This window comes from Gossypium raimondii, chromosome 13, assembly GCF_025698545.1.
Source record: "Gossypium raimondii isolate GPD5lz chromosome 13, ASM2569854v1, whole genome shotgun sequence".
In the NCBI taxonomy this organism is placed as follows: domain Eukaryota; kingdom Viridiplantae; phylum Streptophyta; class Magnoliopsida; order Malvales; family Malvaceae; genus Gossypium; species Gossypium raimondii.
The window spans coordinates 991,187-1,018,181 of record NC_068577.1 but is presented as its reverse complement, the minus strand read 5'-3'; the positions used below and the strand labels follow the sequence as shown (position 1 = coordinate 1,018,181).

At 34.4% G+C, this 26,995-nt stretch overlaps 4 protein-coding genes across 5 annotated transcripts; 2 read left to right on the top strand and 2 right to left on the bottom strand.

Annotated features, from left to right (window-relative positions):
• The first annotated feature begins 948 nt into the window (after positions 1 to 948).
• LOC105782147 (UMP-CMP kinase 3) lies at positions 949 to 4,583 on the top strand. Its single transcript, XM_012606672.2, has 10 exons — positions 949 to 1,178; positions 2,121 to 2,185; positions 2,278 to 2,329; positions 2,436 to 2,553; positions 3,466 to 3,622; positions 3,708 to 3,788; positions 3,888 to 3,995; positions 4,081 to 4,152; positions 4,240 to 4,299; positions 4,375 to 4,583. The coding sequence occupies exons 2-9, from the start codon at positions 2,159 to 2,161 to the stop codon at positions 4,249 to 4,251; spliced, it is 627 nt and encodes a 208-aa protein (XP_012462126.1). The 5' UTR covers positions 949 to 1,178; positions 2,121 to 2,158; the 3' UTR covers positions 4,252 to 4,299; positions 4,375 to 4,583.
• A 7,040-nt stretch (positions 4,584 to 11,623) lies between these two features.
• LOC105784421 (protein PIN-LIKES 3) lies at positions 11,624 to 15,579 on the top strand. 2 transcript variants are annotated; one of them, XM_012610302.2, is made up of 11 exons: positions 11,624 to 11,733; positions 11,991 to 12,152; positions 12,225 to 12,304; positions 12,393 to 12,517; positions 12,628 to 12,749; positions 13,162 to 13,341; positions 13,480 to 13,572; positions 13,665 to 13,765; positions 14,346 to 14,398; positions 14,660 to 14,845; positions 15,250 to 15,579. In XM_012610302.2, exons 2-11 carry the CDS (start codon positions 12,018 to 12,020, stop codon positions 15,372 to 15,374), a joined length of 1,200 nt encoding a protein of 399 aa, XP_012465756.1. In that variant the 5' UTR covers positions 11,624 to 11,733; positions 11,991 to 12,017; the 3' UTR covers positions 15,375 to 15,579. The 2 variants fall into 2 exon arrangements, with proteins under 2 accessions (XP_012465756.1, XP_052482196.1); XM_052626236.1 differs by lacking the exon at positions 13,665 to 13,765 and having other exon boundaries at positions 13,527 to 13,612.
• A 504-nt stretch (positions 15,580 to 16,083) lies between these two features.
• LOC105783382 (WD-40 repeat-containing protein MSI1) lies at positions 16,084 to 18,606 on the bottom strand. Its single transcript, XM_012608804.2, has 4 exons — positions 17,684 to 18,606; positions 16,874 to 16,998; positions 16,656 to 16,751; positions 16,084 to 16,553 (listed from the first exon to the last, which is right to left on the bottom strand). Exons 1-4 carry the CDS (start codon positions 18,506 to 18,508, stop codon positions 16,325 to 16,327), a joined length of 1,275 nt encoding a protein of 424 aa, XP_012464258.1. The 5' UTR covers positions 18,509 to 18,606; the 3' UTR covers positions 16,084 to 16,324.
• A 3,541-nt stretch (positions 18,607 to 22,147) lies between these two features.
• Positions 22,148 to 25,343, bottom strand: LOC105784015 (protein NRT1/ PTR FAMILY 7.2). Its single transcript, XM_012609760.2, has 4 exons — positions 25,172 to 25,343; positions 24,772 to 24,898; positions 24,048 to 24,265; positions 22,148 to 23,830 (listed from the first exon to the last, which is right to left on the bottom strand). Exons 1-4 carry the CDS (start codon positions 25,199 to 25,201, stop codon positions 22,355 to 22,357), a joined length of 1,851 nt encoding a protein of 616 aa, XP_012465214.1. The 5' UTR covers positions 25,202 to 25,343; the 3' UTR covers positions 22,148 to 22,354.
• Positions 25,344 to 26,995: the final 1,652 nt, after the last annotated feature.

Sequence of the window (26,995 nt, the reverse complement as noted above, 5' to 3'; positions counted from 1 at the left end):
AACAAAATATATTCGTGGTATTTCCGCAGAAAATAAACGCATGTCGGCACTCCGCAGGGCCATGTTGAACTTTTATATTTTACATTTAGGTTTTATTAATTTTTTAGTCCCTTTACTATGTTGAAATTAAAGATTTAATCTTTTATTTTTACGTAATTTGATCTTCAATTTGTACACAATTTTATTAGCATATCCAAATCAATAACACTATTGGTTATTGCCATTAAAATTATGGTTTTAATTGTGTAATTGGATAATAATAATAAAATGGTTAAAAATGTTATAACTTTATGTTTTTCTTTTAATTTTGAATTTAATTTATATATTTTATTTTAACGAATTTAATTTTTATTTTTAAATTTTAAAATTTAAATCCAATTATTAACACTGTTAATTTTTTTGTTAAAATTTTTCAAATGCGATTTTGAAATAACAAAAAAAATCACTTGGTAACCATGTAACAAAAATTGACATTGTCATGAACTTGAATTTCAACTGTGTTAATTGTTGAACTTAAATTTTAAATTTAAAAGTCAAAAGACTAAATTTCAAATATTCAAAAATACATGGACTTAAAGCATATTTTACTTAATAAGATTTCAGTCATTGCATTAACAATACCGTTATAAAAGTATATCAAATTATGTTAAATTAAAGTAGAATTAAGAGCAATATGTTAGAACTGATATTAATCCATCAACTATTGTGTCATAAGTGTAAAGTGCGAGTTCGACATGCTCCAATGAACCATCCACTGAAAAAAATTGAGAACTAGGCCGAGTATTATTATTATTTTCCATAATTTTTATAATATTTTAAATCACATTTAAAATGAATCTGAATAAATAAATATACACATTTAAATTAATAAAAAAACTTTTTAGACACTTTTTTTTGCCATTAAAAGTGGGTGATTGATAAATCTGTTTAGATGTATGAAATTGATTGGGTCATATAACGTGTAAGTTTTACGGTACCCAAAGCTTCTTCGTCTAGATCTAGATCCAAACAGGGCAAAGGACAGGCTCATTCAAATGTATTTAAAAGGCCCCCTTCAATGGTCATCCCAAAATCAAAGGCAAAGGAAAAGGCAGTGGCCATTCACATCACCACACCAATTTTAATTACTTTAACACCTCCTTTCCCTCCTTCCTTCGTTCTTCATTAGAATATTTCAGGTAATTTCTAATATCTGCGTTTAATTTTATATATATTTAAATTTAATCTTCTCTTATGAATTGGATCTGTTCGGATCTGTTCGGATCTGCTCATTTTTTTTCTTTGATTTTCTATTTTCAATGCAAATTGTTTGTTTTCTCCTTTTTGATCTGTGTGTAATTGAGTTCTTTACCTCATTTTTCATTATAGTTCTTCAAAATTACGTGGAAATTTGAATTCATGAGTCGGATTCCAATGCGAATGCATTTGTAACTTTAGATTTGAATTTAAAGTCACGTTCTTGTTTTGATCTGTGTGTAATTTGAGTTCTTTAGCTCATTTTTCATTCCAAGTTCTTCAAAATTACGTCGAAATTTGAATTCACGAGTCTGGTTTCAATGCGAATGCTTTTGTAAGTTTAGATTTGAATTCAAAATTACGTTCTTTTGATCTGTGTGTAATTGAGTGCTTTACCTCAGTTTTCATCAAAATTCTTCAAATTTACGTGGAAATTTGAATTCATGAGTCCGGTTCCAATGGGAACGCTTTTGTAATTTTAGATTTGAATTCGAAATTGCGTTCTTCTTTTGATCTGTGTGTAATTGAGTTCTTTACCTCATTTTTCATTCCAAGTTCTTCAAAATTACGCGGAAATTTGAATTCATGAGTCCGATTTCAATGTGAATGCTTTTGTAATTTTAGATTTGAATTCAAAATTACGTTCTTCTTTTGATCTGTGTGTAATTGAGTTCTTTACCTCATTTTTCATCAAAGTTCTTCAAATTTACGTTGAAATTTGAATTCATGAGTCCGATTCCAATGCGAATGCTTTTGTAATTCTAGATTTGAATTCAAATTCACGTTCTTCGAGACTTTTGTGTTTTTATTCAGATCTCGTACCTTGTCTATTAAAATTTCTTAGATTTTCTTTTTGTTTCCGTTTTTCTTTTCGATTTATGCAGATTTAAACGGACTCGATCCCTAAGCTAGTTTTGTACTAATGGGAGCAGTTAATGTTGCAAACAAGGTAATGAACATTGTGAAAATTATCCTTTTATTTAAACATTGCATTGCTTATTTTTTTCCATTTCAGCTTAGTTAATGATATTATAACTACAGGATATCAATGTTAGCTTAGCTGAAAAAAAGCCTAGAGTTGTTTTTGTTTTGGGTAAGCAAATTCTTCTTGGTAGCTTTAGGCTTTACGTTTTCATCCATTTCTTGTTTGTAAATGCTTACAGCAACTGAGTTTATTTCCGTTTTTGTGTACTGATCAGGTGGCCCTGGCAGTGGGAAAGGTACCCAATGCGCAAATATAGTCGAACACTTTCATTACACCCATCTCAGTGCTGGAGATCTTCTCCGAGCAGAAATTAAGTCTGGTTCGGAAAATGGGTATGTCGTCCATGCCTGCAAAAATTAGACATGCATTGGTTCCTAGCTAACTAGAAAAATATGTTTCTTCTTTGTTTGTTATGATTGAATATAGTTGGTATTGCTCGATGAAAGTACTATAGAGGCCCTTGTACTAGGAGTTGGATTGTATTTTGCCCCTCTACTTGAAAAATGGGTAAATTAGCCTTTGTATGTTAGATCGAAGAGCAAATTGGCCCTTTTATTGTAAATTTCATCCATTTCTACTGTTAAAAACTAATCCCTGTATGTCGACATGAGGAATATGTGGCACGCCATGTCTGGTTATTCCATCAGCATCGCTAGTTTAATAATTAGAATAGATGAAAATTTTAACTAAAAGGACTACTTTGCTCTTTGATTTAACTTATAAGGACTAATTTGCTCATTTTTTGAGTAAATGTGGCAAAATTATCTGACACCAAGTATAGGGGTCTCAGTGGTACTTTTACCGAGATCTGTTCGATTTTCTAGTATAGGATTTTGCATTGAACTTGAGTGGGGTTTCTATCCTCAGCTCTTGAAATTAGATGAAAAAATATTATCAGATCTGTTCAACTTTCTAAGATAGGATGTGTTTGTTGAATATGATTGGCGTTTTACCCTCAACTAATTGAAAATTTCTAGGTTTGCTCTCTATTCCCTGCATTGTTAGATAAGCCTTTTCAATGCTCTGTTCTGGTTTTTAAATTCTGAAGAGCTTCCTCTTTGTTAGGGGCAGAAGTGGGTGCTTGCTCATGTACTAATCTAGTTGTCTGCAATTTTGTTTTAGAATAGTTGTTTCAATTTGAACCTTTCAGATACAGAGTATGTAATTCGTCATTTGGACCATTTTCGACATGTTGCCTTTTTCTGCACGATCATGTTTAACACGTGTTATCGTCTGTTCCACAGAACCATGATTCAGAACATGATCAAAGAAGGAAAGATTGTTCCTTCCGAGGTCACAATTAAGCTTCTCGAGAAAGCAATGCTGGAAAGTGGTAATGACAAGTTCCTTATCGATGGTTTTCCTCGTAATGAAGAAAACCGTGCAGCATTCGAAGCTGTTGTAAGTTTGGTGGTTCTGTATTCACATAGTCTTCTCAGCGTTATTTAGTTAGGTTTAACATGGTGAAAATTTGGTGGTTCTGCAGACAAAAATCGAGCCAGAATTTGTCCTGTTTTTCAATTGCCCTGAAGAAGAGATGGAGAAGCGTCTTCTGAGTAGGAACCAGGTTATCTATATGATTTACATTAGAAGATTTCTTTGTTTCTTTTTTGTCTTGTGTATTTTATGTTTGTTTAAACCATTTATCCTTGTCTTCTTAATGAAGGGAAGAGAAGATGATAACATCGAAACAATAAGGAAACGATTCAAGGTGTTTCTCGATTCCAGCCTTCCTGTAATCGAGTACTATAAGGCCAAGGGAAAAGTTCGAGAGGTAATATTCCGTCGGAACCATTTGGTTTTGTACTAGTTGATTAGCATAGTTACCTCAACTTAAAGTGTTACGTTTTGACGTTTAGATTGAAGCTGCAAAGCCCATAGGAGAGGTGTTTGAGGCCGTTAAAGTTGTCTTCACCCCAAAAGCTGAAAAGGTAAAAAAAAGTATCGGTTTGTCCCTTTTTACGCTCGAAACCAATCGTGCATCTTCCACTCATGGCCGATATGCATTGCACATACAGGTTGTTGCCTAGGCCGGGTTTGCAAACTCTACCAGTGATAAATTAGCATATTCATTTGAGGTGAAACTTTTATCTGTAAATTACATAGTTTTACTCTTGTTTAACAAGCAACTCATACAATAATCTTTGGTGCAGGTTAAATATGTCAACAGTTTGGTGCACATCATTACTGTATTCTTAATAATTTGGAAGGGTTTTTTTTTTTTTTTGTATCACATAGTATTTGGTTTATTATTGTTATTATTATCACATGATATGTCATGATGAAAATTCATACATTTATATTCTTGTTATGGTATTTTCTGATATTCACAATAAACCCCAAAGTCTTCTATTGTTGTTGACATGATATTCTTATTCTTTGTTTAACCAAGCTATGTGGCCTCCCTTCTTTGTTGTATCTTAATTGGTCAAAGAACTGTTAAACTTTGCAATAATAATTATATCTTTTAAAAATAATTCTGTATGAGAATAATGCTTTGATTTTAAACTTATTTATGTGAATGACGTAATTTAAAAAAAAATGATATAAAGATATGAAGCATTTAAATTAAGCCATGAATTATAAAATGTTAAATTAATAAATAAGCTTTTTCACGAATTGGTGCATGATAGCGAAATAGATATTAGTAAACTGGTGGGGGGTAGTGGCTGGCTTGCGTTTTAGGGGAGGTATCTCAATGTATCAATTTATTAAGGAAATAATTTAATGTGAGTATTTGAATTAATCCATTAAATATGATCGAATCTGTTTGAAATTAAATACATCTACAATCGCCAAGTGATTATAACAAATAACTATACATTAAATTAAAATGTTTTTCAATATAAAAATAATTATTTAAACCCATTTTATAATTAAATTACTAAAAATCTATTCTATATTAAATAATAATTAAAATTCTATTTACTATATTAAAGTTTATATATTTTACTAAATTATTATATAAAAGGTAAAATTTATGTAACATATATATAATAACAAAATTTATAATGTATTCACTACTTGTAATATTCTAACATCGAAATAGCTGCTAATGTCACGGGTCAAAGTGTAAAGCCTGTGACCATGGCACAGGATGCGTCCCATGGAAGTCTATCGATTAGATGTGGATCATTTAGCTCACGAGAACTGGCCTGATTCCAAGAACTGTTAGAAAAGCCTGTCAGATTGAAGCCTAGTTTGCCCGATAATGAAGATATGGCAACATAGGCTATTTTTAGTAAATATGAGAATCATATGTTGTAGATTTGATTTGATATGATGCAATCTTGTAAATCCCTAAAATCAAGGGATAGGCTAATCTCGTCCGTCGATGTAATTTGATCTTTACCGTCGGTTTTAGGGGAATTCAACTATAAATAGAGAGCCTCTTCCTCATTTGTAGATCATCCATTGTAAGTTGAATTCTTAAGAGTAATAGAATTCTTTGATTATTTACTCAAACACTTTGTGTGTGTTTTTTCTACGGCTTTCTGTTGTTCTTTTGAAGCTTCTTTTGGCACAATTGCTTCCGCTATACAAATTGGTGCCTTAGAGGAATTCTAAAGGAATCCTCACTTTTGGGAGTAAAGGTTGACTTAGGCGAGTTTGGAGCGAACGGATCGCCTAAGGCCACACGGATCGCGAGACGAAAGATCTAGCCCTGTGATAAGTGGTATCAAAGTTATTGGTTCAAAGGCACCGTTGGATGTCAAAAGAAGTTGTTGATCAGAATTAGCCAATACAGACCCGTGGGAGGGCCATAAAAGCAAGTCGCTCGAGGGACATGCTGACAGCTTTGGAAAATCGAGTGGGTAATCTCGAGAACTTCGTAAGGAACATAAAGGAGACGTTTGAGTTGGTCGAGAGACGCACAGATCGGTTTGACTCAATAGAATAGCAACTCAGAGAATTTGTGTTGGATTCTCTCGGTGCCAATGCGAAAAAGATAAATGAATTAGTCAATTCCACTACGAAAAAGCTGACAGAGATGGATGAGACTCTTAAGGATATGGTGTTAGCCATGAAGAAGGAAATTGAAGAGCTTAAGGGGGAGCTCACGATTTACAAAGCTGCTTTGAGTAATGGGATGTTGTTTTCAAGGCCGAAGCAACAAGCAATGGATGTTCCCAAACCGGAGAAGTTCAAGGGTGCAAGGTCGGCAAGGGATGTGGACTTCTTGTGGAAAATGGAACAATACTTTCGAGCAATGAGCATCGAGGATGATGCTATTAGGGTAAACACTGCTTCAATCTATTTTACTGATGTGGCTCTTTTATGGTGGCGTCATAGGTCCACGGATGATAAACGTGGTGGGAATGCAATTGGGACTTAGGAGGAGTTCCAAAGAGAGTTGAAGAAGTAATTTTACCCACAGTATGCCGAGAAGGAGGCTCGGGCTAAGTTGCGTCGTCTCACTCAATAAGGCACTGTTCGGACATTTAGCGAGGTGATGCTTCAAATCTTCGACTTGAGCGAGAAAGAAGCATTTTCTTGGTTCAAAGATGGGTTAAAGCCGTGGGCAAAGCATGAGTTGCGTAGGCAAGGAATCACCGAACTTACTGTAGCCATGGTCGAAGCAGAGTCCTTGTTGAGCTTGGTCTAACAAAATACGAGTTTGAGTCGTCTAAGCCTAATGGAAAGGGCAACAGTGAGAGAAACCATGAGGAAGATGAAGAGGGACATAGCGATGATAGAAATAGTACTGATAGCACAAGTGGCAACGGGAAACCATGAGATGCGAAATGTAGATCCAACAACCCAAGGGACAAGGGGAAGAGGATAAAATGCTTCATTTGTCAAAGACCACACATGGCGCGAAAATGTCCGAAGAAATCGGTGATTTCAGCTATCAAAAAGAAAGGTGAGCCGAAGGAAAAGGCGAAGCCCATTGAGAAAAAAACATCGATGGTCAATTTGATGGTGCTCATTCCTAAGAAAAGGAATGGTGAAGAAGGGTTGATGTTTGTAAACATCAACATTGTAGGTCAAAAGAGGAGTGCTCTTGTCGATACGGGAGCATGGGACTTGTTTATATCGGAAAAGGCTGCGGAGAAACTTGGTCTCTCAATTGAGAAATCAAATAGAAAGATCAAGACGGTAAATTCTGAGGAGGCCCCAATTGTGGGAGTAGTTCGTAATGTGGAGCTACAAATCGGCAAATGAAAGGGTAATGAAGACTTTGAGGTAATCCAATTAGATAATTACGATTATGTACTTGGCTTGAACTTCCGTGACTGGATCTAGACAGTTCTGTAGCCATGGGTCGATCAAATTCATATTGTCACTGGTCCGTTATCAAAGATTATTGTGCTGGTGCATCGGGATATAAAGGTTAGGACAAATGTGTTGTCATCAATCCAACTAGTCGAAGATGTTTCGTATGAGAGAAACATTAACTCAATAGAACAAAATGCTACGAAAGCCCCTCCAAAAAAGCTAGTGGAGCATGAGACAAATGAGGCCTGTGAAGTCGATTGTGGAGCCGCCACCTTTGGGAAATGTGGGTTTTGTATCGGACTTCGAGGGAAAAGAAGATATGCAAAAGCAGTTGAAATGAGTAAATGTTGCGAGTAAGGTACATTGCGAACACTTTGATAGTGTTTTGAATTTTGACTTGTTGGCTTGGCAAGGTCGTAGGGGCCCTTTCAAAGTTCTTAAACAAGGAGGCTGAAGGACTATGGGCGGTACGAAGCCAAGATGCGAGAATCAAGGGGATTCCAATGGGAACAAGTCAAAATTGGGACAAGTTAGAGCGGAGACTTCTTGCCAATGAGATGTACCAACGAGTGCAACGATTCAAGTTAAGAGGCGACAGAAGCCGATGTAAAGGTTCTGAAGGAAGGGACAATCCGATCGCAAGACAAGTCGGGAAAAAGCCAAGGCAATGAGAGAGTTTTAAGGTGAATCAAGTCAATGTCATTCAGATGTCACAACGAGGGCGTTGTGAGAATGGGTGGGGGAGAATGTCACGGGCCAAAGTGTAAAGCCCGTGGCCATGGCATAGGATACGCCCCATGGAGGTCTATCGATTAGATGGAGATTATTTAGCCAACGAGAATGGACTCAATTCTAAGAACTATTAGAGAAGTCTGTCAGATTGAAGCCTGGTTAGCCCGATAATGAAGATATGGCAACATAGACTATTTTTAGTAAATTTGGGAATCATATATTGTGGATTTGATTTGATATGATGTAATCTTGTAAATCCCTAAAATCAAGGGATAGGGTAATCTTGTCCGTCGATGTAATTTGATCTTAATCGTTAATTTTGGGGAGCTCAACTATAAATAGAGAGTCTCCCCTCATTTGCAGATCATCCATTGTAAGTTGAATTCTTAAAAGTAATAGAATTCTTTAAGCATTTACTCAAACACTTTGTGTGCGTTCTTTCTGTGGCTTTCTGTTGTTCTTTTTAAGCTTCTTTTGGCACAATTGCTTCCGCTATACAAATTGGTACCTTAGAGGAATTCTAAAAGAATCTTCAGTTTTGGGAGCAAATGTTGATTTAGGCGAGTTTGAAGCGAACGGATAGCCTAAGGCCACATGGATCGCGAGACAAAAAGATCTAACCCCATGACACTTTCACTACCAAATCATTCATCTCCGAATACAACTCGAGTCTCAAATGCAGCAATCTTCAATTTCCTTTGTTTCTCCATTAAAGCACCTGCCTTTTCACCCCCAAATTTCTCCTCATAAGCAGCTACCTCATCACCCACAATCATATTGAATGCACGTTTTAAAACTTTTTTTTTTGTGGATCAAGGTGTTGGGAAATGGATTCTAGTGCTCATGCATGGCTATTTCGATAGGTGTTCAGGATGTTCACACTGTTTTCTTATGTTTTCGATGTCAGTATTTATTACGTCCCTTGGGATGCCTTTTCTTTCTGTAGCTTCCATTCCCTCTTTCCCTATAAAACCATCAAACAAACCTCTCCACTCTCTTTCGATGCCACCAAACCGTTCAAAGGCCATTTTAGTCCCACCAGTCGCTTCTTCCTCTGAAGAAGATGTGGAATACTCCAAAATCCAGTCTACTCTATTGAACCAACAGAGCCCGCCACCTGCTAAATCCGGATCTCATAAGCCCTTGGCTTCTTCATCTAAACAGCCTGGGGAGTCGGAGTTGGATGCCAATGAAGCGAAACGACCCAAGAAAAAGGTCGGGGAAGAAGGGATGGTGACTGCACCTGTTGTGGAGGAGGTGAAAAAGGCGAAACGCCGCAAATCCCGTCTTTTCCCCAAATCTTTTAAAGTCCATGAACAGCATGTTTGTGTTGTCTAAAAAGATTCGAGGCAAAGACGGGATTAGTGGGAAAGTCGAGTCTTCAACTGCACCGACAAAAAAAATAGACGATGCGGTGCCAATAGAGGTTGATAAGGTGGTGTCTAAGAGTTTCGGTAGTTTGCTTGATGATTTGGTGTCTCTGACATGCAAGTGGAAGTTATAAACCATGCTGCACCGTCTTTTTTCAAGCTTCTGGTTTCACAGTTCCAAGTTCATGGTTTGCTGACCCTTTGTTTTTACTCTCTTTTTAACATGCATGTCTCACTCTCTGTCTGGTATTTGCTGCTCTGATGTCTCACTCTCGGTCTGCGGTCAACTATGCAGTGGAAAAGTTCGGGACATTCGAAATCATGGTCAACAACGTTGGATTATCAGGTCCACCGTATAACAATATGCTCAATTACGAATTATCTGATTTCGAGAATGAAACATGCTGCTAGAATTATGATCTCACATGAAAAGGGTTCAATGATTTGAACCTATAGTGTTTCAAGTGTCATCGGAGGCCTAGGCCCTCATGCATATACAGGCTCTTGGAGAATTCTGATGCATTGAATAATTATGGAGTGAAGTTTGGGAAAAAAATTGAGAAGTTACACTGTATAATAAAGGGAATGTTGAAATAAAACGTTAAGGAATTTTGCTTTTAGAGAAAATTCTGTATTAATCTCGAATAAAAAAGTTAATTTTTTTTATTTTAACTCAAATATTAATTATATAATTTGAGTTATTTAAAAATTCGAATGAGAAAAGTTAAAATTATGAAGTTAAAAGGCAAATTTATGTCAATAAATTTTACTCGTTAAGTTAAATTTTAAAATTGTTATATTGTTTATGTAGTTAAAATATCGGTCTATGTAAACTCAACATTGAGTATAAATAATAAGATTTGTTAATTCAACTTGATTTGATTAAAATTTTATAACTCAATTCAATTAAAAAATTGAATTGAATTCAATTGTTAAAATAAGATTTGTCAACTTGATTAACTCGATATTTTTAACTCGATTTAATTTGATTAAATGGTTATACCTAGTTTATATATAATCAACAGTGAAAATATTTTCTATTTTTCTGGAAGGTTTTCAATTTACCTTCAATTAAATAATTTGGAATGATTGGTTGATTTATCATATCAAAATAATATTTTTAAAAGATAATTTTATATTTACAATTTTTAGATTTTATATCAAAAGTGTAAATTATAATATGGTGATGTGGCATAATATCAAAGTGTCACGTCATTATATATTGACATAAATCAAGTTTAGGACTAATAAGAACAAAATATGGTTTAGGGACCAATTGAAAAGTTACAAAATTCAAAGACTAAATGTTGTTTTATCTCAATTCTAAATATAAAATCATTATTTTAAAACCGGATCAAACTAGAGAGAGTATTAGTCCAAAATAAGAGAATGGATAAATTGAACCAATTTTTTTAAAAATAATTATTCAATTGAATCGAACTGAAGTTTGACCAATTAAATCATCGATTTGGTCAACCGTAATGAATGTAAATGTCAAAAGTGTTCTCCTTGGAATAAAACATGCTTCGACAATTATGACCCCACAAGAAAAGGGTTCAATCATTTCAACCTGTAGTGTTTCAAGTGTTATAGGTGGCCTAGTACCTCATGCATATACAGGCTCTAAACATGCTGTTTTAGGCCTTACTAGGAATGTTGTAGCTGAGTTAGGCAAATACGGGATACGAGTGAATTGTGTTTCTCCCTGTGCCGTCGCAATCGAATTGGCCTTTGCTCACTTGCACGAGGACGAAAGAACCGACGATTCGTGCTTTCTTCGGAAAAAACACACAACCTTGAATAGACCACCAACCTCTAATTATTCTACCCACCCTTCCCCAAAACTTTCCATATCTATACAAACTCATCCAGTAGACCACCAACCTCTAATTGTTCATGCAATCAATCCTAAAAGAAAAGATTTTAGTAAATTTAAAATTTTAAGAATCACAAAAGCACATGGTTTAAATGTGGGGGTTGAAATAAAGAGGACTGGTGGTTGAGGAAAAATTGATAGTTGGGTCATGGTGTCTTTTTCCTCTTTTTTCAATAAATAATTTATTATCCAACATGAGTCCTTCCTAACACAAACAAAGATTTCCCTTCAGCTAACATACTTTTTAAGGAAATTTGTTGTTCTTCCCACTATGATGCAAAGGTTCAATCACAACATTCCCTTACTCTTTGAAGGTAAGAAAAATGGCTATGTTGTCACATATTTTGCCATTTTTTGTAATAATCATTTTCATTATGATGTTGCAGCTTTTTATGTTCTTCACTGCAATACTTTCCATAGCTACTTGAAGTACCTAAATATGTTTTCCGATATGAGTATGAAGTATGGTTTTTTAAGTATACTTGTACTGGATATATCTGTGTCCAACATACATTCTGAGTCCGAATAACATAGCTTATATTTGAACCTGAAAACGGGTTTTCCTTTGTAGGACTGAATTTCTTGGCAAATTACTGTAATGGAGTTACTGAGTTTGTTCATTACATCAGTGATGCCAGTTATAAAAGTACTACTGGTTCTTGCTATTGGTTTGTTCCTTGCAACTGAAAGTGTTGATCTTTTGGGACCAAATGCAAGGCACCATTTGAATAATGTAAGTTTGAATTTGTGTATATATATATATTGTATAGACAAAGGACTAATGATAACAAATTCACATGAGCAGCTGGTATTCTATGTTTTTTTGCCTGCTCTGATCGGTTGCAGTATTGCCAAAACGAGCACGGTCAAGACTTTAGAGACCTTGTGAGTTCGTTTTATGTTCATTTTCAGCGTATATGACACGAATTCAAAGTATATCATCCTATTCATTTGACAAATATATCATTTTTAGGTGGTTTATGCCAGTAAACATCTTTATCTCATGTATCATCGGTTCGGTACTCGGTTGTATACTTGTAAAGATTACAAAAACTCCTCCATGCCTAAAGGGACTAGTAATCGCTTGCTCGTCTGCAGGTAACGTGATTTCTTCAGTACATTGTGTTCCACCATGTTTTTCACTTGCATCTTTGTCATTGTTGACCCGAAGTTTGAATACGAGGCTTATGTGTTTGATATTTTCACAGCTAATTTGGGGAACATGCTTAATATCATACTACCAGCTCTCTGCGAAGAAACGAATAGTCCATTCGGAGATTCATCCACCTGCTCTACGTATGGAGAGTCTTATGCTTTGCTTTCACTAGCGGTATCCTCCGTTCTACTCTTGCTCCATGAATGTGTAAACGAAGAAATGTATAATAAGACATGTTTGTGAGTAAATGTTTGATGTCTCTCAATGCCTGCCTCGATTTCGTGTCTAATGCATATTTTTTGTTCTCCCTTTTGAATGCAATGCCATATTTTTTCGAGGGCACATGCCTTTTGCCTTGAACTAAAAGGCAGAACAAGTCTCGAGGGTCAAAAGATCTCGATCTAACCTTTGAAATGCTGTTATGCTGCATGTCAATTTGGTTTACAGCATAGAACTTGTTGCATGAACACACTATATAAACCATCTCTTGCATGACAAGTCATTGAAAATTATACGAAACAGAAGAAAAGGAAACCAATGTAATTCGTATACTAACGACCTTGTAATTTTGTTGTTAACCATACAGATGCAAGCAATTTATGTCTGGTCCATATTGTATTCTATAATGCGGACGTCTGCAAACAGCATAGTTAAAGAAAACGCGGAAATACTCTCGGAGACGTTGGCAGAGCCTTTACTTGTTTCACACGGTATCTCTGAGGACAATATATATCATGTTGACTTACCTGATGAAGGGAATCAAAGGGTATATTTCCACCATTGAATACAAATATCTCCACTCTTATCGAACAATATATGTGTCTGCATTTGACGATAATCGAAGCTTTGCTTGAGGCTTAAGCTTTGTTCAAATACTATTTTTTTTCACATGAATTGTTCTTAGATGTCAACTTTTGGAAAGATGAAGCAATGTTTTATGACTACTATTAGAAGCAAGAGCTTGAAGATGATTTTCGCACCGTCTACAATCGCCGCGGTAGGCGTTCACTGCCTTCGTTAATCATATGCCATAGAAGGTAACTTTAGAGCTTAAACTAAATGATATGTTTTGGTGCTTTGATTTTATAGATTGTTGGGGTTATTGTTGGAATAGTCTCTCCATTTAGAAAGGCATTGGTTGTGGATAGTGCCCCTTTTCATGTCATCTACAGTTCCATTGAATTTATAGGGTAAGTATATAAAAATCCTAACACATGCTCTTATTTGCTCCTTATCTTGAGACTGATTTATATCTACCCACTTTTTACCTGTACTTTTTGGTTCATGTTGCCTGTTGGTACATGAACTCGTAAATTAAGTCCGTTTTGATATTGAAATTAAATTCTATCAAGATCTGATGACATGACACTTTGAAATTGTGTCACGCCATAGTCTGAAAATTTTAAAATTGGAGCTAGCTCAGGGTGCCATGTCATGAAATCTTAATGGAATCCAAGCTCAAGGACCAAAATGAATTAGTTGCTAAGTTTAGATACCAAAAAAGACCTAACTGCCAAGTTTAGGAACTAAAAAGTTATATTAACCCATTAAACTACTTGGCAAGGTTCCTGTGCTATAGGAATAGTAGCAACTAGCAAATTCATCCTTTAATAAACCAGCATTTTTTTTAAGGTGGTTTAAAATTTTACTTATTTACTTGAAATGTGCACAGTAAATTGCTTTACATCTGTAGCAAAGGGATTAATTTGCTCTTTATTCTATAGTACAGGGACCCGATAAGTAATTTAATCATGTATTCATGATATGCAGAGAGGCAGGAATCCCATCCATGACATTGATAGTGGGAGCAAATCTTCTTAAAGGTAAATTGCTTTAAAAAAAAAGGTTTAACCATCTGCTGGGTAACATATTATTAATCAAATTATCAGTTTGACAGTTTAATTGATCTAAATGATTTAATTAAATAAATTATTAAAAATATTATAAAAATGTATATATTAAAAATTAGTTTAATTAGCCCGTACTAATTCATAAATCAATTAATCTAAAACTTTTCTTTAAATTAATATCTTAATTAATTCATAATCAATCCGGTCTAATTCAGATAACATGACATTGTACAGGGTTGAAAGGGTCAGGAGTGAAAACATCCCTCATTGTAGGGATTCTTATAATAAGGAACATTTTGTTGCCTGCAAGTGGCATTGTTGTTGTTAAAGCTGCAATGCATTTAGGCTTGGTGGGGTCTTATTCCTTGTATCAGTTCACTCTCTTGCTGCAGTATGCCATTCCACCAGCCATGAACATAGGTACTTACTACACATACATGCTAAAAGTATCATAAAGCACTTGGATGGTATTTTACTCCCTTTACTAAAAAATAACAAATAAGTCCTTATACATTAGATTAAATAGCAAAGTGATTCTTATGTTTCAAATTTTATCTATTTCTATTGTTTCAAATTGGTTCTTGAACGTCAACATAAGGTGCACGTGACACATCACGTGTAGCAGTTTGATTATTCCGTTAACCACAATAGTTTTTAATAGTAGAAACAAATTGCTCTTTGATCTAACGTAGAGGGGCTAAGTTGCTCATTGTTTTAATAAAAAAGGTAAAATGCAATCAGACTCCTAGTACAAAGACCTCCATAATACTTTTACCATACATGCATATGGGTAGCTAATGCTTAAAGAGTATATGTTGTTGCAGGAACCATTCTCCAGATGTTAGGAACAGGAGAGAGTGAGTTTTCAGTGCTAATGCTATGGAGTTATGTTGTAGCAGCATTCTCTCTTACACTCTGGACAGCCTTCTACATATGGCTTGTTACTTAATTTAAACAACCATTTCATCTTTGATTCTTTAGGGCATCCCAATTTGTGATTCATATATATATATATATATATATATATATTGTAACCATTCAAAGCAGTAGAGACATGATTTCGTTATCTCCTCTGCTTCTCTTTCTAATTCATAATCATCAAACAAAGAGTTCTTTCCATGTAATGATTCATAACTGTGGCTTTTTTCATTAAATTTTGATTTTATTTAGATAATATGAAAAATTACTGTTAAAAACAACTCTATTATCTCTTTCTATTTCGATGTTGAACAAATTGGTCCCTAAAAAATTAAAACTATTTAATCCTTATCAGTTTAGAAAATGAACTAAAATAATTAATCATGTGTTAATGTTCTCCATCAATTATACATATTTTTTTGGTAAAAAATTATACATAATTAGATTGATATAACAATAAACTTAACCTCAATATTTATGTGAATGTTGACAAAATATATAAATATTATGCTAAATTTGTTAAATCAGACCAAATTGACAAAATGGATAAACTTTGTAAAGATGAACTTCTTATTATACAAATAAAAATATGTACAATGGGCAATGGACAAAAATCATTAACACTTAGGACTATTATCCTTAGTTACTCACTTTAAATATTGACAAACTAAATTGTTCTGATTTTCTTTTTTGAGAGGGATCAATTTGTTCAACATCAAAATTAAAAGGGGCCAAAGAGGTATTTTCACCAAAAAAATCATCTAGGTGAAAGAGGATATGCTAATAAATCGTGAAATACAATACATGTATTTTAATATCAGTACAGTTAAGGACATGGGATCAAACACCAATTCACTCAGGGAATAAAAGAGTTGAGAGCAAGGCTATAAAACATAACTAAATTTACTCCTAAATTTTGTCAACCTCCCAGGCTAACCCAAATTAGGTTCTTCTCCCCTCAAAGGGGGAAAAAAAGTAGATTTAAGAGCCTTTGGCAGATTCATCTCCGGGTACATCGTCCTCGTCGTGGTAGATATTCTCCGCCATTTGCCATATTTGAAGGATGTTATCTTCAGCTACACTAGCTATAACCCAATCTTCACATGGATTCCATGAAAAATCAGATATTTTACTAGTGTGACCCCCATGAATGAATAGCAACTCAGGTGGACCATCTTCGGCATCTTCGGGTGTTTGTTCTTCATCGATCCTGCATTAAGAAGATTCGAATTGCGATAATATTGTTGATTATAGCGGTTTCAAAAGAGATTCACTTGGAAAACTGAGCATAATTTGGCAATGAGTTACTGACCTGCTGAGATCCCATACCATGAGCCTTCTGCCAAGACAACAGGATGCTAAGATAGTCTCATTCTTCGGATTCCACCCGACTTGGAAAACTTCTTCCCTGTTGCACACAGTCACAGAATTAAGTTCATGAATAGTTTACTAAAATATCTCCAGGAATTCCACAAATGGATTAAGTATCCAAAAAGAGAAAAAAACGAATAATTCACAAATCCTTCTTACTTGTGGCTATCAAAGGTGTGGAGTGCAGTACTGATCTTGCGTAGATCGAATAACTTAACTGTCTTATCGGTAGAACCCGTTGCAACAACCCACTCATTAAAGGGATTGAAAGCTAAGCAGTTGACCTAATAACACGAAAACAATAAATATCAAACAACAAAATGTGCCAAACTCACAAATTAATATCAAACTTAAACGACTTGCTAGCATTTCCAATCAAAGCATATACAAACTAAAATTCAGTATAAGTATCATGGAGGCCGCTATACTAGGCATCAAATTGCAATTTGCCCCCTTTACTAAAAAAAATGGATAAATTAGTCTCTATATTTTAGATCAAATAGCAAATTGGTCATTTTTGTTAAAAATTTCATCCATTTCGACTGTTAAAAAATGACGTGACTAATAGAATAACCAGATAGTTACACGTAGCAGGCCACATGTACCTCGTGCTAATGTACAAAGACCAGTTTTTAATAGTAAAAATGGAAGGAATTTTTAACAACAGACCAATTTGCCCTTTGATCTAATGTACAAGGACTAATTTGCCTGACAAAATGCAATCTAACTACAAGTACAAGAGCCTCCATGATACTTTTACCCTAAAATTCTACTCTACTCATCTGAATTATAACTAAACAATTAGCACAAGTTCATATGTTGTTGTTTTGATCACTTTCTATCACATTAATGAGTGAATTTTCCAAAATCAGCTAATTCATAATTGTTCATTACAAAAGCTTAAATTTTTCATATATTTACATACGCACACAAATTAAATACACAGAATAAAAAGAAAAGATTAGGTACCTCACTCTGGTGAGCAACTACAGATTGGATAGGCTTGGTAACAGAAGGGGTTCTCAAGTCCCAAATAAGTAAATATTGGTCATCCCCAACAGACCCAAACAAGTATTCATGCCTGAGATGCCAGGCAACATCTTCAACAACGCCTTCATGAACCTTAAAGATCTGCATAGCATCAAGAGCTTTGTTCTTGGGTGTGGCATTAATATCCCATAAACAAATCTGAGCATCATCAGAACCACTAAGCAAATGACCTTCTTTAAACTTACTCCAAGACAAACCATAACCTTCAGTACTGTGACCCCTAAGTCTCAAATCAGGACTACAAGCCCCATCCAAAGGCGGTTTCGAAGGATGTTTACTATAATCAAACACAAAAACCTCAGCACTAACAGTCTTAGTAGCTATAATAAAAGAATTCTGAGGCATATAACGAGCCCTATTAACTTCCCCTTCATGATTGATCTGTTGAATAATCTGAACCTTACCGCTAGCACACCCAAACCCACCGAGGTCAGACCTATCGTGGTCATATTGACGAGCGTCGTTCTCGGAATCTTGGAGAGGGAGCTGGACTTGAGCAAGCATGAGGTAATTGGGTTCGTTTTCAGAGGTGTGAGTACCCAAGATCATCTTTTGGACGGAGTAATCTTTGCCGGCAGGTTCGTCACGGTCGGGGAGCCATTCGACGGTGAGAGAAGGCCATTCGAGGGCATGGGTAATGACAAGATCGTAGAGGAAAGGAGTGTTCTTTTTCCAAATTTTGTACTCTTCGTTGATGAGTCGCTCCTCGATCTCGCCACGCATCTCCTCCTCGTCTTTCCCCATATCTCTCTCTGTCTCTCTCAATTTAGGGATGTGCTGGAAATTTATATTTAGGGTTTTCTTTGGTGTAATTTTACTTGTTTATATCTTTTTTCCCCGGTTCCCGCCAAGGCGATTGTTGCATTCACTTTCCAAACCCTAGACTCTCTACATTAATCTCTTTTCTCTACTTTTTTTCTATTTTTAGTTTTTAGTATTAATGAAATTTATTTTTAATTTTAACTTTTTTGAAACTTAAATTCACAAAATGGTGCTATTGGGATATTTGAATTTGTGTAGGAAAACTGTATTTGATGTGGGTGTCGTGATTAAGCTCGAGTAAAATTCGATTTGATTTGAAAAGAATCGAAAAAAATTTGAATTTCAAGTTAATCGAATCGAGTTATTCGAATTATTCGAGTTTCGAGTTGGATTTTATAATTTGAATAATAGATTGGTGTAAATATCTTTTTGTCCCTATCAAGTTTGAAAATGAGTAAATTGGTATCTCTCAAGCAAAATTAAATTTTTTAAATTTTAAAAATATTTATAAAATTCTAAAAATATATAAAGAAAGTTAAAACATTAAAAAATAGAATAATAATTTTGAGATCTAAATAAGTTAATTAATGATTCAAGTTTATCATGCTAAAATTTTTTTTTATTTTACTTCATATTTTCAAATTTATGTGCTCTAATATAGACTCATTTTATGACAACTTTTAGCAGCATTCCTTCTATTTTTGTGCCTTTAGTAGGTCTAGTATTTCCGAAAATTGCAATGGCTTCTTTGTCTTTGTATGTTCAAAAAATTAAGAATTTTTAGATTCGATGGGGCCAAGACCAAATCTTATCTATTTTTTTCAAGACTTAGATGTCATGGATACCTATTTAGTAGAATATTATATAACATCTAGCTTCCCCGAACCGAACATAAATGAAAAAGCCCTTCTTATGCATACGTAAACATGGTATAGGGTTAAATAAATTATAGTAAGTGGACTGGTACCGAACAGATGTATGAAATTAAAGTCTATATACCTAGTAGATCCGTATAGGCGATCATATAAAGGGGATGATTTTAGATCGAAGCAATTTGATAAATTCCTTCTAAAAGTTCATATCAAAATAATACTAGTTAATGAGAGTTACTTCGGAAACAAAAAAAAGTAAAGTCAGATTTTTTTTGTTATTCTCTCAATTCAAATAAAATGCAACTAAACCAATTATCTTGTAACAATATTTTAATTTGACATGTTTATTTTTGAAAATTTAACTCGAACAATTTCACTCTATTCGTCTCAACTCAATTTTCATTTCACTCGACTTGATTCGAGAAAATTTCAAATCGAGTTAAGATGATAAAATATGACCCTTCAACTTGATTAGCTCAAATATTTTTTAGTCAATTCGACTCAATTCGATCAAACACTCACCCTAGTCGTGACACTAATGCCAAGATGTCGCAACACTGAGCCTCCATCACCTCAAGGGAGAAAACTTCAACAAGAAATCAACCTGGAGTAGTCTGCTGAGGATGTCGCGACACTAGGTATGTTGTGCCGCAACACTGAGCCCAAAGTCGCGACTCCATTACAAACGGTTGAAGTGAAGGAGCCAGGGCCACTACTGAGGACGTCGCGACACCATCTAATTTGTGTCGCGACATCGAGAACCCTCAAAGCCTATATTATGCCACCGTCGAAGATGTCATGACACCCATTATAGTCAAACGAGGTGAAATATACTTCAGAGATAATTTTGCGTCCAACACCATACACTACAAGAGCAAATTTTTTTCAAACTTTAGGGTTGTAATTTGAATGTATTAGAGGCATTTTTGATGTCAAACATAAAGGAGAAACTTTTTATCATCTTTTTAGCTTCTCTTTTATTCTCTTCACAATTTTTAGGTTTAGAGTTTTTTCCTTTCTTAGTTTAGTTAGTTAATAGCCGATAGTTTGTTTAGCATAGATATACAATTGACGAGGATAATAAATTGCGAACATTAGAAGTGTATAAAATAATTAAAATGAAGCTTTGATTGAGTGATAAATTTAAGATTTTACCAATTTAATCAACGGGTTCAAATCTGATCACATGTATATATATATATATATTTTTTAAATTAAAAAGATTAAAATTTTCTTAAAAAACATAACTTATTTTAAATACGAAATGATATTCTTATAATTTCATAATTAAATTAACACTGGATTGACTCATTCCACAAATTCAACGAAGAGTTTATAATTTCTTGTCCCCTAAAGTTGACAAATTGATGGGATTGGATCTGTTCCATCCGCCGGTTCTGGTAGACGTATATTATTTTCTCCTTTGGGCAACAGCATTGTTTTTTAAGATATGGGTTTGATTGTGGACACAAGCAATTGATGTTATTAATTTATTGTAACAAAAAGTAAAATACAACCAAAACCAACTTCTCATTTTAATGATTTTTAAATTTTAAAAAAATTAATTAAATGTTGATATGTCATTCATGTGGCAATCCATGTATATGTCACGTTAGCAATGTTATAAAGCGTTAAATTTTTCATTCATTTTAGGGTGATTTGATAAAAAAAATGTAAGTTTAAAGGTTAAAGATGTAAAAAATTAAATGAAGGGCTAAAATGATTTTTTGTAAAGCTGAAGGTTCAAAAAATTGTTATGTCTCTAAGGTTTTTATGTATTTTACTCTGATATTTGTGATATTTCAATAATTAAATGTTATGAAAAGTTGCTAACACCACTAAAACTTGTATAGTATATCATTTTGTTGAGGGGAGGTTGATTCACTATGAAGAAGTCTTTAAAATGTCACACATTGCAACTTAAATGGATTCTTGAATAGATAAGTATTGTTTCGGTTCAAGATTTTACCTCTCAACTTTGACAAAATCCCAAATATTTGAGACGATGGGTTCGTAAAATGAAAACATCTCGTTGAATCCGACTATGTATGACATACAATCACTTACCAAGATGACATAAATATCCGCATTTTGTAAGTTTGAACCCATACTCGTTAAATAACAATAATAAACATATATGCTATGACTTCATCAAGCTCTCCTTTGGGGAGTTGTTTGTAAAGCTCAGCGGCTTGGTGGGAGCTTCTTGGGTCAATTTTTTTCCCACTAGGCCCTACGGGTCCAAAACTACTTTTGCTCTATCTTCCGAAACTACCCTTAATGCTACAATTTTAAGACGAAAATATCCCTCATGTTAGCCTTATTTTTGTATTCCATTAATTTTTACTATTGTACTTAAACAATTTTATAATTATTTTTAAGGATAAATATTAAAATTATACCATTTACAATATACATTAAATTTTAATTTTTATTAAAATTTTATCATTTCACTAACCCGTTATTAGTGTGATAAAATTTTCGGTTAGATCATATGTAAATTGTAAATAAGGCAACTATCCCTCTTAATAATATTATCTTCAAAATTTAAATTTGAATTTAGATACGAAAAGAAGAGTCGGCAAGACCCTTGATCCCCTTAAAATGAGAAATTGTTACTTTCGTCCCCAAAAGTTGATAAAATTTAGTTTGCTAGGAAATATATATATTTATTATGACTATTTAGATACTTTGAAAAATTACAGGACAGTTTTATATCACAGTAAATGGATATATAGAGTAGATCAAATAAATGAACTTAATTTTCTTTAATTAATTGACTAATTTTTAATCAACACCTCAGTGCTTAGCTCCACATAGACAAAAGACGAAAACTGCCATCAATCCTATGGCATTAATTTCTCTTCCTAGTTTCATTGCTGAAGCGCCCCTTGGTTTCTTTCTTTATTTATCTCACATTCACACCATTGGCAATGGCGTTTTCGGTGATACAATCTTACACTCTAAACTCTGCTTGTGCTGCCACTGTCACAGGTCGAGACTTTTTATTATCATCATCATCTCCATTAGTCCTTCCATCGAACTTGATACACTTATACCACTTGGCACAGATTATGTAGATCATGAGATCAGCCGTCGTCAAGGCCGCCAGTAAGAAATAAAACAGGTCCAAACGGCCTTTGTTGAGGTTACCAGGGATCCATCCAGGCATATTATCTCTTGTAGAAATTTTCATAACCATGGTCACTAACAAGCTACTCACATAATTTCCCAATGATATGGATGTCATGCAAAGTGCACTACCAAAGCTCTTTAACCCATCAGGTGCTTGTCCATTAAAGAACTCTAATTGACCAACATACATGAATACTTCTGATGCTCCTATGAGCATGTATTGAGGGATTTGCCAAAATATACTCAACGAGCTCGCGTTGTTGCAGTTTGGGCAATCTTTGTTCGCGTATTTCAATCGGAAAACCTCGACAACTCCTGCTGCCACCATGGCTAGTATAGCTATAACGAGACCGATCCCCATTCTTTGAAGCTCGGTGAGGCCCTTAGGGTTTGTTTTTATTCTAGCAATGATGGGGTCAAGGATTCGTCGGTAAATGAATATGAACGTCGCTACGCTGAGTATGTCGAAGCTAGACATGCTTGCCGCTGGGATGTCGAAGTTTGAGACGGTCGTTTTCATGGCGTCTCCTTGTTCTACGAAGAGAGATGCCATTTGAGTGAACACAACAGAGTAAAGTATGGTGCATAGCCAAATTGGGAGCAATCTCAATATGCATTTCACTTCCTCAACTTGTGTTATGGTGCATAGACGCCACGGATTCCGACCCCTTGTGTTTTTTTCTTCGTCGGTAGCATAATCATTTGGTGTCATAATCGCAGCTCTGTCCAAAAATCGGAACCCTTCCGTGTGGAGTATCCTTCTATCACCCTTAATAGCGGATTCGTTCTTGTCTGTTTCGAACAAATGGTCATCTCCAGGCATTATCCCAACCTTCCATTTTCTTATCGCAGCAACCAACACTTGACAAAACCTCGAAAGAGGGTTGCCCTGAGGCTTGAAATGCCTGTACCTTGGTGTCCCAATCAAAAACAAGACCAATGCCACAAAAGCAGAGCCAGCTGATGCCCAAAATCCAAGCGTCCACATTCCTTGATCCTCAAAATAACCCAATATAGTATTGGAAAAGAGTGACCCAAGGTTCAAAGCCAAATAAAAGAAGCTAAAGAAGGCAATTTTGGAGTGCCCTTCTTTAGGATCTTCCTCATCAAATTGATCAGCCCCAAATGTAGCAATCGTAGGTTGGTAACCACCATTTCCAAGGGCTACCATATATATGGCTAAATAAAAGAACACAATGTGGAAAGTGGAGTGAGTTCCACATGGTGTTTCTTCATCACCACAACCTTTGGGATAGAGCAAAAATGCCGAGCTCGAAATTGATAGCAACACCAAACCCTGTATTAACAACAAAGTTGGATCAATTAAGGAGAAAGAAATGAAAGTTTTAATGAGAAAAACAGTGGTTGAAGTATCATGGAAATCTTTATACAATGACTTAAAAACAGATAATTAATTTTTGTACGTTATATCAAAGAAATAAAATATAATCTAACTCTTAATAGCGAGGCTTTCATGATACTTTTACCTAAAAAGATATTGGTTTGCAACTTACAACAACAAAGATGGCTTGGAAAATGGCACAAGTTTTGTACCTTCCCCAATAAGAATCACTAAGGAAGGCACCGAGTAAAGAGAAAATGTAGACGGTTCCAGTCCATTTGCTGACGCTGTTTGCGGCCTCGGCGTTGTCTTGGCCGAGCACCCTGGTCAAGAACAACACTAAGTTGACACCTACCCCAAAGAATGCCAATGTTGCCAGCCCTTGATTCACTGATCAAATACATACATAAATACTTTTTAATTAATGAATTGAAGGAATTCTATAGAAGGGAAATAAAAGAAAAGAAAGTTACTTCAACTTTGTGTGTATATATATATATATATATATATATTAAAAAAACAATTAAGAGGTGCAAATAACGTGTTCAAGTTCACTTTGTCTTCTGTTAAAAATTAGAAAATGTTTTGCATGTGTTACAACACGGGTTATCTTCAAAAGAAAGTGAACTTTAATAAGTTTAAAATTCATATATTATTATAATTACTTTTGTCTATTTTAGATTAAAATAAATAAAATTGTAAATTATTAGGGTATTAAAAATAAAATTATAAAAAATTGAGTCGTGAAATCAAATTTAGTAAAGGATATAATTTTAATAGATAGATATGTGATGTCATGTCATTTTCGCAACTAAATTTACGTGTATTTTGGAAAACACAAAACAATGTTAGGGGACTAAATTGAAAAAGAGATAAAAGCATGGAGAATAATTTACCAAGTAGTAAAATCCCAGAAAACCAAGTTCCAGTTTTGGACCGAATAGCAGGTTGACCATGTCGGTCCACAGTTCCATCTAAGGTGTAATCCTCTTCTTCCTTTGTCATCTTTTTTTCATCACTCACCTGTTTCATCATATATAGTCCTTCATGAAAAATATAAACTTCAAATATTTACTATTTTTAGTCCTTAGTTTATATAATTTAGCTATTACATTTAACGATTAAACAGCTTTTACACAGTTTATAGCTATGTCAAATGATGTAAAAGGGAAACTATTATTAGCAGAAGCTTTCTCTCATGAAATGCTTGCTTGCTTGATGCTAAAAGTACTCATTCATCACACCAGCTTGACGATGATGAATTTTCTTCAAAAGAAAAGAAGAAAAATGACCAACCTCTTTGCAAATATAATTTAGACAAGCCATCGATATGGTTGCAACCTCACAGAAAAGAAAACTACTGATAGTATGTTATTGGGTGCTCTCTCTAGATCAAAATGATGATGGAAATGAAGAGAAGAAGAGGAAAAGCTTTGGATAGTTAAGAAGAAAGAACAGTTTGAAGCAATGGGTTATTGGAGACATGGTTGATAGGGCATATATAGAAGATGGCAGCATTCAATGGACGGCTGAAATTTCATGAGGTGATCAACAAGGATGGCCCACGTGTACAGGGGGGAAAAAGTTGGGTGATGAAAAGGAAAGCCTAAAGTGTTGGGAAGCAACAAGGACTTGATAAGTTGATAAAATGTAAGATCATATATCAAGTGTGAAAAAAAAAATTGAATATGGGTAAAACTACCATGAAGGTCCTATATTATCAGTTAAATTATATTTTATCCCTTTTATTCAAGAAATAGTTAAATTAATCCCTATTCGTTAGATAAAAAAATGGTCATTTCTATTAAAAATTTCATTCAATTCTATTGTTAAAAACTGGTGTGAGTTCTTATTAGCTGGTATTGTATTTTTAGAGGAAAAGTAAATAAGACAAAAATGATAGTTTATGTATTACTTTTGACCAAAAATAAATTAGCTACCGAAATTTTGATAAAATTACTATGATAATCCTTGTATTAGGAGTGCGATTACATTTTACCCATTCTACTTGAAAAAAGAGCAAATTAGTCTCTGTATATTAGATTAAAGGGCAAATGGGTTTTATTAAAATTTTCATCTACTTTTACGGTTAAAAATTAGCCCTTGGCACAATACATGTAAATGTCTGGTTATTTCGTCAGTAAACTAGTTTTTAACAGTAGAAATTGATGAACATGTTTGCTCTTTGATCCAACTTTCAGAGACTAATTTGCTCTTTTTTTAAGTAAAGAAAAGAAAAGGGTAAACTATAAAAATGGTAACTCTATCGTTAACTCCGTTACCTCCCTAATAGCAATCTTACGTGGCAGTCTAAATGAGTTTTAAATGCCAATTTAGCTGTCCAACTGAGACGAGAATAGATTTTTAATTAAATATATTTAATTAATTGAATATTTTAAATTAATTACACCTTGAACTGAAAAAGAAAAACCGTTCGTCTCCTTTTTTATTTTAGTTTTCTTTTTCATTTTGATTCAAAATACTATTTTCACCCAGTTGGACATCCAAGTTGGTATTTAAAACCCATTTAGACTGCCACGTAGGATTGTCACTAGGGAGGTAACGGAGCTTAACGGTAGAGTGACTATTTCGTAACAAAATAATAACGTAAGTGACTAAAACGTAACATTTCAAACATAAGTGACTAAAATGTAATTTGAGACAAACAAAAATAACTATTTTTATAGTTAACCCAAAAAAAATACAATCTTACTCGTAACATAGAAACTTCTCATAGATTTTGCTTGACTAATAGAGTTTGGGAGCAAAGGTTAAAAGTGAGAGTGTATAATAGTCAAAAGAGGTGTGAATTGTGATATTGTTGGATACAGTGAGAAGAGGTGGCGACCAGCTTTCATCACCTTCAGCATCCAACAATGACCAAAAAGAAGGCTAGTTCTTAGCTGTCATGATATTGACATAATGCCACAAAAATGGCGTTTTTGCACATCCCATGAATATATGAAACTATTTACTTGCTTGTAGGGACACTCTACTATGCTTTCTAACATTGCACATTCATCATTATCCTCCTCATCGTCGTTCAAGTCAATCCACCCAACAAAATATTACTTCAACTTCTTTTCTTTTCTTTTTCTCCTAGAAAAAATTGACCCATTT